At 38.4% G+C, this 17,390-nt stretch overlaps 1 protein-coding gene across 13 annotated transcripts in view; it reads right to left on the reverse strand.

Annotated features, from left to right (window-relative positions):
- LOC105466343 (activator of transcription and developmental regulator AUTS2) overlaps positions 1-17,390 on the reverse strand; it is a 1,205,160-nt gene that overhangs the window by 673,038 nt on the left and 514,732 nt on the right. For 12 of the 13 annotated variants that reach the window (XM_071094058.1, XM_011715337.3, XM_011715335.3 and 9 more), the window contains one exon: positions 214-315. In XM_071094058.1, the coding sequence (XP_070950159.1) occupies positions 214-315 (102 nt within the window). Of the gene's footprint in view, positions 1-213; positions 316-1,309; positions 1,333-17,390 lie in introns of those variants that run through there. The other variant, XM_071094060.1, reaches the window with a different exon arrangement.

Below are 17,390 nucleotides of genomic sequence, written 5' to 3' on the forward strand. Positions count from 1 at the left end.
AATACATTTTTGCTCAAACGACATTTTAGAATGACACCATAACTACAATGCTCACATAGGTATACAAAGATAATGTGAACCGCAATGCTTGGGTAGACAAAAAAATTGTAAAGATGAGGGAAAGTTATGTAATTCAGACTTGAACCAATGGTGTGTGTGTGGCCTAGTGGTTTTGGTTTATTTATTTATTTATTTATTTTTAATTAAACTTACATCGCTGAGCCTTTCCCGAGAGCTGCTCCGGTGGAAGCCCTTCGATTCTCCACTGGCACTTTCACTGTCACTGTCCCTGCAGCTGTTCTGTCCTGGCTTGAGCTAAAGGCAAAAGAAGAGAGGAAAAAGGAAAAAGTTAGTGGTCTCCTTCTTTTTTTTTTTTTTTTGAGACGGAGTCTCACTCTGTCGCCCAGGCTGGAGTGCAGTGGCCGGATCTCAGCTCACTGCAAGCTCCCCCTCCCCCGGGTTCACGCCATTATTCTGCCTCAGCCTCCCGAGTAGCTGGGACTACAGGCGCCCACCACCACACCCAGCTAGTTTTTTTGTATTTTTTTTAGCAGAGATGGGGTTTCACTGTGTTAGCCAGGATGGTCTCGATCTCCTGACCTCGTGATCCGCCCGTCTCGGCCTCCCAAAGTGCTGGGATTACAGGCTTGAGCCACTGCGCCTGGCAGTGGTCTCCTTCTTAGTTCGTGTTTTTGATTCTTGTCAACAGAGAAGAACCAGGCACGGTGGCTCACGCCTGTAATTGCAGCACTTCGGGAGGCTGAGGTAGGAGGATCACGAGGTCAGGAGTTTGAGACTAGCCTGACCAACATGGTGAAACCCCGTCTCTATTAAAAAAGCAAAATTTAGCTGGGCGTGGTGGCACGTGCCTATAGTCCCAGCTACTCAGGAGTCTGAGGCAGGAGAATCACTTGAACCCAGGAGGCAGAGGTTGCAGTGAGCTGGGACTGCATCAGTGCACTCCAGCCTGGGCGACAGAGTGAGACTTCATCAAAAAAAAAAAAAAAAAGTGAACAATTTAAGGTTCTGATCTTTAATATTCTTCTGTTTCTGAATACTGCCAGGCAAGCTGCCATAGAAAAAACACAGGGTAGAATGAACAAAATATTCACCATGAAATGTCAATGTAGAGAAAAGAGTGGGCAAGCCCTAAATAAACATCTAAAAAGCCAAACCAAGGTCCATAAATTAGAAAGTAGTCTTTCCATCAAATTTTTTCTTCTGTTCCACTGCAATTTTTTTTCAGTAATGAAAAGACCAAAAACATTGAATAAGCTGAAGTGAGATTACACCAACTATGATTTCTTACCTTTTTTCTTCTGTCTTGTCGCAAAAAAAGAAACAAATCGGAGCAAAATAAAAGAAAGTTTTCTTCTCCTAGGAAAAAAATGATGCGATGCTGCGATGTTATCCTTCAAACAGTGGGATGACACCTAATGATCTTGTTTATTGAGATAACATCCTGGAGGCTTCTTACTGGATATTTAAAAGAACCAATGAAGACCTACAGATTAAGTAAATTAAATCAGCACTTATTCAACAAATAATGTATTAAGTGCCACATCTGGGCTAGAACTAAGTGCTGAAGATATGCTACTACACCAAAAAAACAAAACAGAAGTCCTCTCATGAAGTTTATATTCTAGTGGTTTCTACACATTTAACAAGCTCCAGTTTTCCATTAAAAATGAATAAAGACGTAAAATTGAAAACCATCAGTCTATATGAGACTGTAAGTCATAAATATATGGAGCATTGGTCTACAATATCATCACCAACCACATTTTCAGAAACACCAAGCAAGGTAGTATATAGGTTACAAGTCACAGCCCCTTGACAATGTTTTCAATGTAACAAGACAAAGGCAGCACAAGACAAACAAATACAACACCACAAGGAGATACATGTTCAATGAAACCAAAAAGTAGCCAGGGAGGTTCAGAGAAGTGATTTCTGAAGCCTTGGATTTTGAAAGTAGATTAAACTCATGGCTCAGAGGACAGTGAAAGACACTCCAGTGAAGAGAAAGGCAGAAAGCAGACAGAAAAAGCAACATACTGGGAAATGATCAGCAGTCTCATTTGAAACAGAGTTCCTTTGGGGAGACAATAACAAGAAACATTAGAGATGGGTGCATGAATGAAAACATGGAAAATCTCAAACTAAACATAAGCGCCATTTTTCTAGACAGGAGGGAATTTCAAAGAATAGAACAGGCAATAAGTAGCAAACTTTTGCCTACAGGGATTTCAAGTGGCTATGGTGCCAAGGGGAAGATGAAACCAAGATGAATAGAGAGTGAGGCTGAATCAACATTCCTTGTAGTCTTTAAAGATTACATTTCAGACCTCACTTCTGGTCATACTATTCACAGAGTCAGCTTCCCCCATGTCTTCAAAACAAGGCATTCTTTTTTGCTATCAAGCTTTCCAGAAATTCACTTTTATCACATTCTTCTAAAATCCCTTTCTCCAGGAAGTCTTCTGTAAAGGAGCCCAGATAATTGATGCTAATTTTACTTTGTATCCTCCTGAGCTCTTAAGTACTTAGTTTTCTCCTCAGTTAATGCTAAACCTCCTCATTCTAAGTTAATTCAGATGCAAGTTGTATGAGGCTTTTGCTATTAGTATGGAATAAAAGTTCAGAATATTGTCATTCTCTCCAATTTTTCAATTTTATACTGATAATAAAGGAGAGATTTAATCTAAAATGAACATCACCTTGTCTTCATTTCCGGAACTTTTCTTGTCCATTCCTGCTCTGTAATTTTTTTCACACGAGATTCCCTCTGTCTGGAATGTTCACCCTTACCTTCTCTGTGCTTCAAGATTTTTTTTTGTTTTTTGTTTTTTGGTTTTTTTTGAGACGGAGTCTCGCTCTGTTGCCCAGGCTGGAGTGCAGTGGCCGGATCTCAGCTCACTGCAAGCGCCGCCTCCCAGGTTTACGCCATTCTCCTGCCTCAGCCTCCCGACTAGCTGGGACTACAGGCGTCCGCCACCATGCCCGGCTAGGTTTGTTTTTGTTTTTGTTTTTAGTAGAGACGGGGTTTCACCGTATTAGCCAGGATGGTCTCGATCTCCTGACCTCGTGATCTGCCCGTCTCGGCCTCCCAAAGTGCTGGGATTACAGGCTTGAGCCACCAAACCCGGCGCTTCAAGATGTTTTTTAAGGCTCAGCTCTTACCTCCTCTGCTATGGTCTTTGAAGAGCTCTTTCTTTCTATTATTTATATTTTTAATATGCCTTCAAAATTTAGCTAGCACGTCATTCTTCATTAAATGCCTTTAATAATTATGATACATTTTTCAAGCTCAAAAAGCCTATTGTTATAACACAGTTATACCGATAATAAAGTCTGCATGTGGCATGGGCCCTCCAATTCATAAGCAGTATCAAACTCTTACCCCACTGATTCTGAGTTAAGAAAGGGCAGGTAGAACTATCCCCAAGGTATGGATGAAAAAAGTAATTCTCAGTGCACAGTTAGATGTTTGACATTTGACATGGAAGTAATGATTCTGTAGCATATCAGTATTCTCTACACAACATGTTCTCAATTTCTTTGTGGTACTTGACTATAGTACAGTCACAAAGAAAAGAATCTTGTTAGGTGATATTTGATCAACACCTTTACGGCTGAGCACGGTGGCTCATGTCTATAATCCCAGCACTTTGGGAGGCCGAAGCAGGGGGATCCCTTGAGCCCAGGAGTTCGAGACCAGCCCAGAAAACATAGCAAGACCCCATCTCTATTTTAAAAACTAATAATAAAAACTCAGTTCCCAACTTAGATGAGAGCTACATATCCAGCTGGGAACTAAGAATATAAAGAGTGTCAAGGCTGTTACTAATATCCAACTGGCTTAACAAAACCTGGGCATTGCACCTGGGCCTTTTCCATGCTTCTTCATGAAAGGAAAATGATGACTTTACCAAGGCATAAAAACACACTTCAGTGGCCCTGACGTAAATTATCTGACTAAATGTTGATCTAGGCTAAGGGCAAAACCCAAGAAGGACTGAGAGGAAGCAGCCTGCTAGCCTTCCCAGTGCCCTGCCAGCAAAAAGCACTTCAGTGAATTCTCTTCAGAGAGCCTCACATAAAATCCACTCCTTTCTCCTCCAAAGCCAGGCTCAAGTTTAAAGGAAACTTAGGATTTTAAGCTGTCAGACAGCTCAATATTTCAAAGAAATGAATTGACTACAGTAAGTACTAAAGCTAAACCACAAGATTTCAGGCAAAGAAGTATTCATTCCTAATCCCATGAATATATTTTCTTTCTTTCTTTTTTTTTTTTTTTTTTTCCCTGAGACAGAGTTTCACTCTTGTTGCCCAGGCTGGAGTGCAATGGTGCAATCTCGGCTCACCACAACCTCCACCTCCTGGGTTCAGGCGATTCTCCTGCCTCAGCCTCCCAAGTAGCTGGGATTACAGGCGTGTGCCACCAAACCCAGCTAATTTTGTATTTTTAGTAGAGATGGGGTTTCTCCATGTTGGTCAGGTTGGTCTCGAACTCCCAACCTCAGGTGATCTGCCCACTTCAGCCTCCCAAAGTGCTGGGATTACAGGTGTGAGCCACCATGCCCAGCCAAATATATTTTCAAACTAGCATTTTAGCCACATCCAATGGACCATTTGGGGTAGCATAACTAACTCAGAAGTTGTAATCCTTCACCTGAAATTCCCAGCTATCACCTACAACCAAGAGACATCACAAAGGCCAGGTGCTGACTTAAACATTTAAAGAGCTAAGAAAAATTGATCTGCTTGCATTGATTTGTATGAGCATCCGTGACAGCTATTACAAGAAAGCTTTTCTTCTAACTGATACAGTAAGCTTTCAGCAAGATTTCTTACCATCAGCCTTTACATACTTCAGGACCTCATTTATTTAAAAATTACTATAATCTACTTTCTAATGTGAGAAGCTTCTTCCCATTAGAGTATTACATATTAAATAGTTTGGGCACCACAATGAGAAATAAATAGGCAAAATGAAAGAAAGGTGGTATCTGCCATGAGTGGCAGTAATTCTATCAATGAGATTAACATCTTTTATAAAATGTAAGAAGCTAGTTTGTTTTTCATTAGATTTCATTGTCAACAATATATGCTCCAAATTCTGAAATTGTGATCCCATTATAGTGTTAACTGTTATTAATGGCTAATTAGGAAAATAATGATCCATGGTTATATCACTGCTAATGAACATGTAACGAAGTCCCATCACCCTAGACTGCATGAAGGTAGCGCAATTCTGTGCACATCTGCTCAGCGTTTGGGAGTTGGGCTTTCCCATTCTTTTCAGCTTGGATATGGAGAGTTTCAAAAAGATGCTACATGCCCAGTAGGTGTCATTAATCCATCAAACAAAATTTACAGAAGGATAAATTATGTGGAGAATATATCTGTGCCTGTAATTTGAGAGGACTGATGCAAATTATGCAGGCAATGTAGAAGAGTGTCCAAATGGAATCTCCTTCCACAAATTTGGTTCCTCAAAGCAGCACATATACTTTTTCAGACAGATGGGTTTTCCTGTAGGAATGTAAATGAACGCTATACAAAATCTGGGGAATGTTTCAGTAAGCTCAAAAGATTCTCCTTTTTCAAGAAAATGTTAATATACCCATAGACTTCACTACCATCAAAGCAGTCAAGTATTTAATCTTGAAAAATACTGTTTTTCTTTTTCAAGATAAAATTGCCCCCAAATTGGTAAAGTATCATGGATTGAATTTGTACTATTTTATTCCTTACGTTTTAAAGGGTATTTCAGATGAGAGGCACATAAACCAAACTAAAAAACTTAATGAAAAATGCTGATGAATCAAAATAAGCAAACACAAAAGAACTACAAGTAAAATTATAAAGTTGGATAGAAAAACTATTTTAAAAAAAGAAAACTTGTTGTACTTTTAAATGTACAGTGCCAAGTTGTGCATAAAAGCCAAAATTTAACAAATTTTGGACACAAGGGCAAGGCAAGGAATTTTTCTGGGATCACAGAATCAAAGATTCTTTTGTTATCTACAATAGTTAGAGAAAGTGTTTTAAGTAACAATTTGATAGTCTTGAAGCTAACCATTAGTGAAATTTACATGTTAAAAATATTTGCCTTCCAAATCATTATAAAATATAAAATAATTCAAATCATAATAGAGAAAGGGAAAGAAAATAAGAAAAGAGGCAAGAAAGCAAAGCGTAAAATAAAGTGTTCTGATAATAATATAAATACATTAAGCTCACATTTAAAAATTAAAAAAAAATACGGTTTGTGTTGGGTAAGACAGATGGATAGATAGATCAATCAACACATTGAGATCCCATTATTTATTAGTTACAAAGAACTCCTAAATTTAAAAAAAGAGAGAGAGAAAAAGACACACGATTAGAAATTAGTAGGTAAAAATCACCTGTCAAAGTCATTTTACAGTGATGAAAGGGTACAATCTTTACCTTTTATACCTCTGAAGTCTTAAGTTATAAGTCATTATATAAAATTACATAAAGTAAAAAAAATTCTAAATAATAAAAGAAAGCAAAAGAAGGTGGGAGCCTTTAGCATCCTACTAATCAAGGAACAAGAAAACAAAACAATGAAAAAGGATGCAGAGGTTAAAAAATGAAGTTTGACTTAGTCAACCTACAGTAAATTGGGTAACTTAAAGAGACACACCTAGAGGATCTATGGGACATTACCACCAACTGATAATGTACTAGGTAATAAAGAATATAAGAATAAATCTCAAAATGTAAAAATTATATGAACAGACTTCTCTATGATAAAAAGTAATAACAGCATTTTATGCTGAATATCCATATCACCTAAATAATTTTTTTAAAGTCTCTCTACAATTACAACTGGGTAAAAGACAAAATCACACATACACCACTTAAAAATTAAGGAAATGAAAATTATAAATTTACAAATTTTAAAACTTATAAGACATTGTAAAATCTTTGCTAGAAGTTAACTCTTGGACTGAATGTATTTTCTATTAAACGTGAAAGAACAAATAAATGGCCTAATTATAAAGATTAAAATGAACGAAAAAGAAATAAGACAAAAAGGCAAGTATAGGTAAAATCAGAGGAAGAGAATTCTAAAAATGAGAAGAACATAATTAGAAATTAAAATATTGTACAGTTAATAAACTATAGTATAATCTGGGAGTAACCCATAAAGATATAAGAGACACCTCTAACACATCTAAGTATAAAAGAGATGGCAAGCAAAACAAAAAAAAAGATAAATTTCTAAATACAAAAGTAAACATTCTACAGTGATACTTTCAAAACCATAATTAAACGGTCTAAAGTTTTTAAGAAGATTTAACAACATTTGTTCCAGAACATGAAAAAACATGGAAAGTTAATTTGTGCCAAAATCTGGTGACAAAACAAAAAATGAAACTACAGGATGATCTTCCTAATTTAAAAAGCTGCAAAAATCTGAAGAAATGCAGCAAATTAAATTTAATAACATATTAAAGTATAGCCCACCAAGTTCTAACAGGATTTTTCACAAGAATTTAAGATATTACCAATTTGCAAATGGTCACAGGGAAATTTTTGAGGTGGTGGCAATGTTTTATGGTGATGATTGCATAACTCTTTAAGTTTACTAAAATTAATCAGCTTGTACCGTTATAATGAGTGAATTTTATGATATCTAACTTATATTCTAATAAAGCAGTTTATCTTAGAAAGGAAAGATCCCATCAGTTTAATCTCTTACTCCAGAAAGTCAGGATCCTGTTAATAGTACACTTGATTAGGTCAGGCTTACAGAAGAACTTCCTTTCATAAAGTCAACAGTGCTACATAAGAAAACATGGGAGTAAATAAGGGGCAAGTATTTCTAGGGTCATCTTGGAACTCTGCCTACCATGGTGGATTTTAAATAAGAAAGTTTGGTATTCCCTCAAAATTCATGTATCATAAAGTCACTCTAATGCAATTAGAACAGTTTCATTAATGCAAAGTAAGAAACAGGATTTCTGGATATGCTTGGACTTTGAAAAGTTATTTATATGTGTTAATGATATTCCCAATAAACACTTAAGGTATTATTATACAGGAAATGACTTAAAATTGTGCTATTTGCTTAGAAAATAAAAACTGCTGAAGTGCTTCCAGCTGCCAAACACACACATTACTTAAAGGGGTTCAGTGGACTTCATAGCAGTAGAAAAACTGTAAGTTAATAATTTATTTTGTTTATGTATTTATTTATTTTTTTGAGATGGAGTTTCGCTCTTGTTGTCCAAGCTGGAGTCCAATGGCACAATCTCAGCTCACTGCAACCTCCACCTCCTGGGTTCAAGCGATTCTCCTGCCTTAGCCTCCCGAGTAGCTGCACCCACCACCATGCCTGGCTAATTTTTGTATTTTTAGTAGAGACAGGGTTTCACCATGATGGCCAGGTTGTCTTGAACTCTTGACCTCAGGTGATCCACCCACGTCAGCTTCCCAAAGTGCTGGGATTACAGGCATGAGCCACTGTGCCCAGCCCTAATAAAATTAAAAGAGGAAAATAAGCCAAGATCAATCTAACTGTATAGCCTCAAACATAAATAAGAAGCAGTTAAGAAAATCGAGAGAGATCTGACCGACTTTGATATCATTGCTATAGACACACTCAATCCAGACAGCAGAACTTAATAATGTTCTACTGCTTATCAAGAGAATTGTAACTCTACTCTCTATTATTAGGCCAAAAGGATATTGTGATACTATTTCTTCATAACCTAATAATGTGAAGGCAAGAAAATGGAAGTGTAAAAGGCAGTGTTTGATATATAACTCACATATCTATCTATAACTTGGATACTATTCCTAGGTTTAATTATGCTGTAAAACGAAATTCTAAGGCCCCCTCACCATCTGAATGGACTCTTCCTCTTGGCAAGGGCATTCTAAGGCTAACCTGAGGGATGGATTCAAGCCATGAGGGGGGACAAGGGCTGGACATGCCTCATAACACCTTCCTCCCTTTCAGAATTACTAACAGAACAGACTCTCTAAGTCTGACGAGAAACATTTACAATTTATTCTCTCTGAAGCCTGCTACCTGGAGGCTTTATCTGCATGATAAAACCTTGGTCTCCATAACCCCTTATCATAGTAACCCAGACATTCCTGTCTATTGATTCCAGATCTTTAGATAATAAATTATCTCTTTCAATCAACTGCCAATCAGAAAATTTTTAAATTTTTGACCAAAAAGCAAGTCTAAATAATAGAGAAAAAGAGATGTACAAGAATGGAAATGTAAAAAAGATGTACAAGAATTAAAGAGAAAGGCCAGAAAATGAACAGATGGCATTTGGCATTCCTTGAGTAAAACCATGGACTAAATGATAAATCTGTTTTCAAATAGGCTCAGAAATTCACACACAATACACATACACAATGCAAAAATAATAATGTGATGATGGAATATTTGATTGCTTTAGTACAGTTTTCAGCTTTCTTAAAGTAAGATTTTGATCATTAAAAAGTAATTTAGAGACAATATTATTTGGTTTTCAAGGATGAATATAAAAAATGAACACACAAAACTTACTTTAATGATTTTCTATTTTTAAAAAACATGTTTCAATAACTTTTTAAATGGCCTGGCATTCATTAAAATAGCCACCACCCTCAAATATAAAACGCCTTCTATCTTTGTTTTACCCATTCTAACCTGAAAAAACTAAGTGTCCAACTGAAGGTCTGAGAAAGGAAATACGTAAAATGAGTCTGGAACACCTTGTCATCCTAGCAAGACCCTGACAAAGGGGCTTGGGAGTCAAACTGAAGAGATTCCAACTGACCAAAAATGGAACAATTTGGGCCAGGCACGGTGGCTCACGCCTGTAATCCCAGCACTTTGGGAAGCCGAGGCGGGTTCAAGTGATATTTGTGCCTCAGCCTCCTGAGTACCATACTCGGCTAATTTTTGTGTATGTATGTGTATATGTGGTATGAGCCACAGCTCCCAACCTGGAATTATTATTCACATTTTGTTGTAGTTACAGTAAAAAAGCAGAGTCCTTTACAGATACACAGTAAAATATTAATGGGTGAGATATCTTGAGTCTGAGTTTTATTTTACAAAATAACTCAGGGGATAGGGGAAGCAGTACCTATTGGGGGAGGGGGAAGTGTAGGAACATAGAGGAAGTAAGATTAGCCATGTCTTAATTGTTGAAGTTGGATGATGCTGGGTTCATTATACTGTTATCTTTACTTGCAAATATGTTTTAAAATTGCCATAATAACAAGTTTTTAAAACTTTGTTCTTTTCTAACCCATACACTTACTGGTTATCCATTTTAATTGAAAAATTATGAGCATCTAGAATTTGTTATAATATAAAATACTTTAGTTGCAAGCTATCAGAACTTCTTGAAAATAAATTTTGACAGCAAATCTCTATCCAACTTGCCACTGTTTTGATCCCAGTTCATTTCAAATGCAGCCAAAAATTAAAATCTCATCAAGACTAAGCCCCTACACTGTCCATAGCTATCTCAATAAATTATATGTCACTAAACTTATCATTAGTGACTATCCCATGAAAGGCCATATTACTTCCATGAGGACAGAACTGAACTGGTATACCACACACCAGAGTTAATCTTTTTTTTTTTTTTTTTTTTTTTTTTTTGAGACAGAGTGTCGCTCTGTCACCCAGGCTGGAGTGCAGTGGCAAGATCTCAGCTCAGAGCAACCTCTGCCTACCAGGTTCAAGCGATTCTCCTGCCTCAGCCTACCAGATTCACACCATCCTCCTGCCTCAGCCTCCCAAGTAGCTAGGACTACAGGCGCCTGCCACCACATCCGTTAATTTTTTGTATTTTTAATAGAGACGGGGTTTCACCGTGTTAGCCAGGATGGTCTCTATCTCCTGACCTCATGATCTACCTGCCTTGGCCTCCCAAAGTGCTGGGATTACAGGCGTGAGCTGCCACGCCCGGGCTTGTTTTTTTTGAGAGGGAATCTCACTCTGTTGCCCGGGCTGGAGTGCAGTGGCGCCATCTCAGCTCAGAGCCACCCCCACCTCCCGGGTTCAAGCGATTCTCCTGCCTCAGCCTGCTGAGTAGCTGGGATTACAGGCGCATGCCACCACGCCCGTCTAATTTTTGTATTGTTAGTAGAGAGGGGGTTTCACCATGTTGGCCAGGGTGGTCTCGATCTCGTGACCCACCCGCCTTGGCCTCCCAAAGTGCTGGGATTACAGGTGTGAGCCACCACGCCCAGCCAGAGTTAACCCTTTTAAAAAGCCAAGTCTGTTTAGGAGATGGGATGGGTCTCATAAATGCATGTTCTAGAATATAAATATATATATTTATATTCTAAATATATATATGCATATTTTATTTATTTTTATTTTTTTGAGGCAGAGTCTCACTCTGTTGCCAGGTTGGAGTGCAGTGGCACGATCTCAGCTCACTGCAACCTCCACCTCCCGGGTTCAAGCGATTCTCTTGCCTCGGCCTCCTGAGGAGCTTTGACTACAAGCATGTGCCACCACGCCCGGCTAATTTTTTTGTATTTTTAGTAGAGACAGAGTTTCACCATGTTAGCCAGGATGGTCTCTATCTCCTGACCTTGTGATCTGTCTGCCTCGGGCTCCCAAAGTGCTGGGATTACAGGCGTGAGCCACCGCTCCCAGCCTATGTTCTAGAATATTTGAGAACATATCCAAATATTAATAGCCAAGCATATTAAGTGCAAAACATATCTCTGTTATAAACTTAATTGTGAGGCCGGGCGTGGTGGCTTATACCTGTAATCCCAGCACTTTGGGAGGCCAAGGCGGGCAGATAACATGAGCTCAGGAGTTCAAGACCAGCCTGTCCAAAATGGTGAAACCCCGTCTCTACTAAAAATAGAAAAATTAGACAGGCGTGGTGGCTTGCACCTGTAATCTCAGCTACTCAGGTCGCTGACGCAAGGGAACTGTTTGAACCCGGGAGGTGGACTCAGTCTCAAAAAAATAAAATAAAATAAATAAAATAAACTTAATTGTTTCCACCCAAAATTCACATGTTGTAGCCTTAACCCCCATTACTTTAGAACGTGACTATAGGTATATACAAGGCCTTTAAAGAGGTAATTAAGCTAAAAGAAGCAGCCGGCTCCAAACAGGCAAATGTTTCATCCTTTGAACCCCTCCACTCTGGGAGTGGCTTAAGAAGGGTCAGAGCAAGGTCCGGGGCAAATGTTCCTCCTGCCTGGCATAAAGGCTGTCCAGTCATTAACAACCTTTATAATACTACACGCAGTGGTAATTCTCAGTCCCCATCTTATTGACATAACCATAGCATCGGACACAATCACTCCCTCATACTTGAACCACTCTGCTTCACTCCTGCTTTTCCTCCTACCTCTCTGGCCATTACCTATCAGTCCTTTGCTTGTCATTACAATGGCCTACAAAGCAGTCAGTCCCTGCTCTGGCTCCCAAATGATTTCTTTGACCTCATTTTCTACTAGTCTCTGCTCACTTTTAACAGTTTTATTATCCTTCCCACTCTTCCTCAAAAAAGCTAGGCATGCTCCCAACTCAGAGTCTTTGCACTTGCTGGATTCTCCATATGAAATGTTCAACCCAAAGGTGGTCACATTCCTCACTACCTCCCTTCTTCAGATCTTTTTTTAAATGTTACTTTCTCAGGGAGACTCCCTGATCACCCTATGTACAATACAACCCTGCCTCCACTTAACACCTCCTAATGTAATGCATAGTTTACTAATTTTGTTTGTCCTTTGTCTCCCCCAAAGTCCCACTAGCATACCACAACTAGATGATAAAATCTATCAGAACCAAGATTTTTAACTGCTTTGTTCACTATAATGTATCCAGAGCCCAGACAATGTCTAGAATTTATTCAATACATATTTAATTACTCAGTATGCATAATATTTTAAGGTCAGATACATGTAAGACAGTCTTTGAAATCTCCCACAGAATGGCCCTTGGAGTGTAACTGGGTCATAAAAAGCTTGTTGACTGGGCGCGGTGGCTCACGCCTGTAATCCCAGCACTTTGGGAGGCCAAGATGGCAGATCACAAGGTCAGGAGATTGAGACCATCCTGGCCAACAAGGTGAAACCCTGTCTCTCTAAAAATACAAAAACTAGCTGGGCGTGGTGGTGCGTGCCTGTAATCCCAGCCACTCGGGAGGCTGAGGCAGGAGAATTGCTTGAACCTGGGAGGCGGAGGTTGCAGTGAGCTGAGATCACACCACTGAACCACTGAACTCCAGCTTGGCCAAAGAGCTAGACTCAGTCTTAAAAAAAAAAAAAAAAAAAAAAAAGAAAAAGCTTCTCTTCTGGGATTGGCCAATAAGGAGAGTTCAAAAGCTGAGTGGTAACATGAAAAGTGTCATGTGTGCTAGTGAGCACATAAAATCAGCCTTTAGATTCCATAGTCTTCAAAATGTGCTATCACTGATTCTGTTCTTGAAACAGTGATCATATGCAATTTAAGATATTTTAGGTAGTGAGGTATAGGATTATAAAGAAAAAGTTGCATATAATTACAGTTAGTTTAAGAAATCTTCATCCTGGCATTTGAACATTTTTAAAGTACTTGTTCAGCAAAAGGTCAAAAACCACTACCAAGAAAAGTTAATAGCTCTCTTAGTATTATACATACTTACTGATGAGATTGCCACTTTTATGTAATTTGGATAATATGAAGCATTTAAAAACCCTATTTATTTTACCTAACAAGTGTGAAAAAAAAACACTCCTTTTCTTATTTTGTTAAAGATCAGTCCAGCAAAAACTTTTTTCCAACATATCCTGCAATGACAGAAAGCTTTTAAAATATGTACTAACAAACACTGATTTCTTAATAACAACAACAATCTTTATAAAATAAATCTTGGGTAAATTTTTAAGATGGTGCTTTCTATGGAGACGGTATAAAGATTTTTTGTTTTGTTTTTTGTTTTGGAGATAGGATCTTGCTTTACTGCCTAGCCTGGAGTGCAGTGGTACGATCATACCTCACTGCAGCCTTGAACTCCTGGGCTCAAGTGATCCTCCCACCTCAGTCTCCCCAGTAGCTGGGATTACAGGTGTGTACTACCATGCCCGGCTAATTTCTATATTTTTTTTGAGAGACAGGATTTTGCCACATTACCAAGGCTGGTCTCAAATTCCTGGGCTCAAATGATCCTTCCACCTGGGCCTCCCAAAATGCTGGGATTACAGGCTTGCACCACCACACCTGGCCTGATTGTTCTTTTGATACTGAATGAATTGTTTATATGAGCTCCAGTGCCAGCACGGTCCAGTTAGCAAGGGGGTGTTTCCCCTGGAAACAAGAGCACTAACTGCACTAATGCTAAAAAGGGTCAATGGAGCACCATGACAAAGAAGACCCCACACCCAACATTGTCCTGTGTCACCTATTCACATTATGAGCCTGGCCTCTGAGGAACCTGAATTAGAGACTCAGGGTTTACAACAAACTTCACTTCCATAGAGCAAGTGACTTTCACTCAGCTCCAGAAGATTTATAAAGACCCTCCAATTTTTAATCTGGGCAAAACAAACTTAGGAAATGAGATAATCCAATTTTGACTGAGGGGCAAGTGAGGTAAAGGAAACGTAAAGAGAACCATGAATTCCCCAACTATTATTCATTTTTGGTCTAAACAGATGGAATTTCTCCAAGATGCAGAAAGATTCAACTATATAAAACTTCTAAATCTTGGCATGATTTTAGCTGATTAATATAAATTTATGAGAAGTAAACAATTTTTCTTAGCCAAACTCATAGATAAAAAGACAAATACTAGGCCCCCTGGAGACATCAATTGGGATCTCATGCACAGGTAGATGAGTTCTCTCCACTGTAGCTCTACACACCTGGGCAATTAACCAGAGCCAAGGTGACATTAGCTGAGATTTTCATTTTGGGGGTAAGAACTTAAATGCAACACTATTTGGCTATCAACACAGGGGAGAGGCTAGTAAATGAAGGGATTATTTCTGGCTCTTACAGCTATAGTGCTAATGTATATTCTCAGTAGCATCCAAAATATCTCACTGGCTCCATGTAATCAAGAAAGAAAGCAATTAATATTCAAGAAAGAAAGCATATTAATTATTAATTATTGTTTGTTTCAAGAAAGAAACAAAAGAAATGTGGGTCCGGGTGTGTGCTTATGCCTGTAATCTCACCACTTTGGGAGGCTGAAGCTGGAGGATCACTTGAGGCAGAAGTTCAAGATCAGCATGGGAAACATAGCAAGACTCAATCGCTAAAAAAAATTTAAACACTGCCAGGAACTGTGGCATATGCCTGTAGTCCCAGCTACTCAGGAGACTGAGGCGGGAGGATTGCTTGACCCCAGCACTTCGAGGCTGCAGTGAGCTATGATTGGCCACTGCACTCCAGCCTGCGTGACAGAGCAAGATCCCAGCTCTATAAAAACAAAACAAAAGACAAATATACAGTCTTCATGTATTATTTCTAAGCATCAAAAAAAAAAAAAAAAAAAAGACGCTATAAATTAAATTGTACTTCCCAATTTACAGACAAAGAAACTAAAGCTGAGAAAGACTAATCTGTGCCAGGTCGCAAGGCATAAAACAGTAGAGTCAAGACTAGAACCCATGCCAGTCGTAGTCTGTAAGCCCTCAACGGTTATGCAGAGCTAGTGGAATACAGTAGTAAAAGTACATCCTTAGAGTTAAAAACTTTAGCTGTCCTTCATTCCTCTAAATGTCTAAATTCTGTCTTGATCTTGAATGTAAAATAATCCACATGTACAAAGATAATCTCTAAGTTTAAATCAACTATTAAACCAGCTCTGTTTAATAGATTCTCATCACATCATGGAATAAAAAAAGTCAACTCATCCTCCTTTAAAGGAGAGAAAGAACACATATAAAATATATGTAGTGGGTAAGTGGGAGGAAAAAAGACATACTTCAGCTATTCAGGACACTGGTGTGCTTTAAAATTATTTTTCACTTCCATATTCCAAATTCCCTAAACTCCAAACAGATCAAAGTTTTACAGATTATCCCTCAAAAAAAGACAAGAAACACAAATTAATAACTATTTAAGCATTCTGTTTCATCATAACAAACAGATGGTTTTAATATTCTAGAGGCTAATTCCTGAACAATTAAAAACACAGCAAGACATTAACATCTAATGAAACATTTTAACTACCAGTATATGCATCTGCCATTAATTCCCACACAGTAAGGTCTTGGATCTCCTCAATCTGTTCTTTATTAAGGAAAGTTTTCCACTCTGAATTTAGTGAAGTAGAGAATTAACAACTGTTTTCAATCAGCAATCAGCAGGATATTTCGCCAATGTGTACTGAAACTATGTACACATGTACACTATCAGACTTAAATTTATCCTTACAATGGCTTTGATGTACACACATTTACAATTTAAGAACAGACCCAATTTTCTAGTTAGGATTTCCCCCCGCAAAAAAAACTTATGCCACATTAGCCCCTTGATATATAACAGAAACTCTCATTGAGCTGCTGGTAAAAAAAGGTGTATATATTGAATAACTCTGCTAATTTTTGTCTCAATTTGCCTAAAATAACCTAGACAGCAGCTTCTACCCTTGTACCAACATGGAAAGGCAACTCATAAGGACAGTAAAGGACAAGTGGGCATATCATATTCTCTGATCTAGTAGCTTAAAAACAGGATGATCAATTACCATTAAGCTGCTTTCATTTCTTTGATGACAATAATGTTGTACACATTTGTCTACTCTTACACAATTTTCTCTTTTCTTTTTTATTTATTTATTTTTTGAGATGGAGTCTCACCCTGTTGCCCAGGCTGGAGAGCAATGGTGTGATCTTGGCTCACTGCAACCTTCACCACCTGGGTTCAAGAGATTCTCCTGCCTCAGCCTCCGAAGTAGCTGGGATTGTAGATGCACGCCACCATGACTGTCTAATTTTTTTTCGTATATTTAGTAGAAATAGGGGTTTCACCATATTGGCCAGGCTGGTCTAGAACGCCTGACTTCATGACCTACCCACCTCAGCCTCCCAAAGTGCTGGGATCACAGGCATGAGCCACTGTGCCCAGCCTACTGTTGTACAATTTTCTAATCATTGTACATAAATAATTTAATCCTCATGTAAATATTTAAAGTGAGAAAAGTAAATTTTAATCTATCCCCTTTACAAAGAAACTACAATACAGAGAGATGAACAACTCCACCAAGACACCCAGGGACTGGGTAGTGAGGTGAGCCTAGAATGTGGATCCCTGGTTGAATATTATGTTTACTGCCCTTGAGGTAGTGCTTACTATTTGCTGTACTGAGCTACAGGTTCCTCTCAGAACCTGTGAGGCAGATATAATTATTACTAATTTAGACTTA

This window comes from Macaca nemestrina, chromosome 4 (genome assembly GCF_043159975.1).
Source record: "Macaca nemestrina isolate mMacNem1 chromosome 4, mMacNem.hap1, whole genome shotgun sequence".
In the NCBI taxonomy this organism is placed as follows: domain Eukaryota; kingdom Metazoa; phylum Chordata; class Mammalia; order Primates; family Cercopithecidae; genus Macaca; species Macaca nemestrina.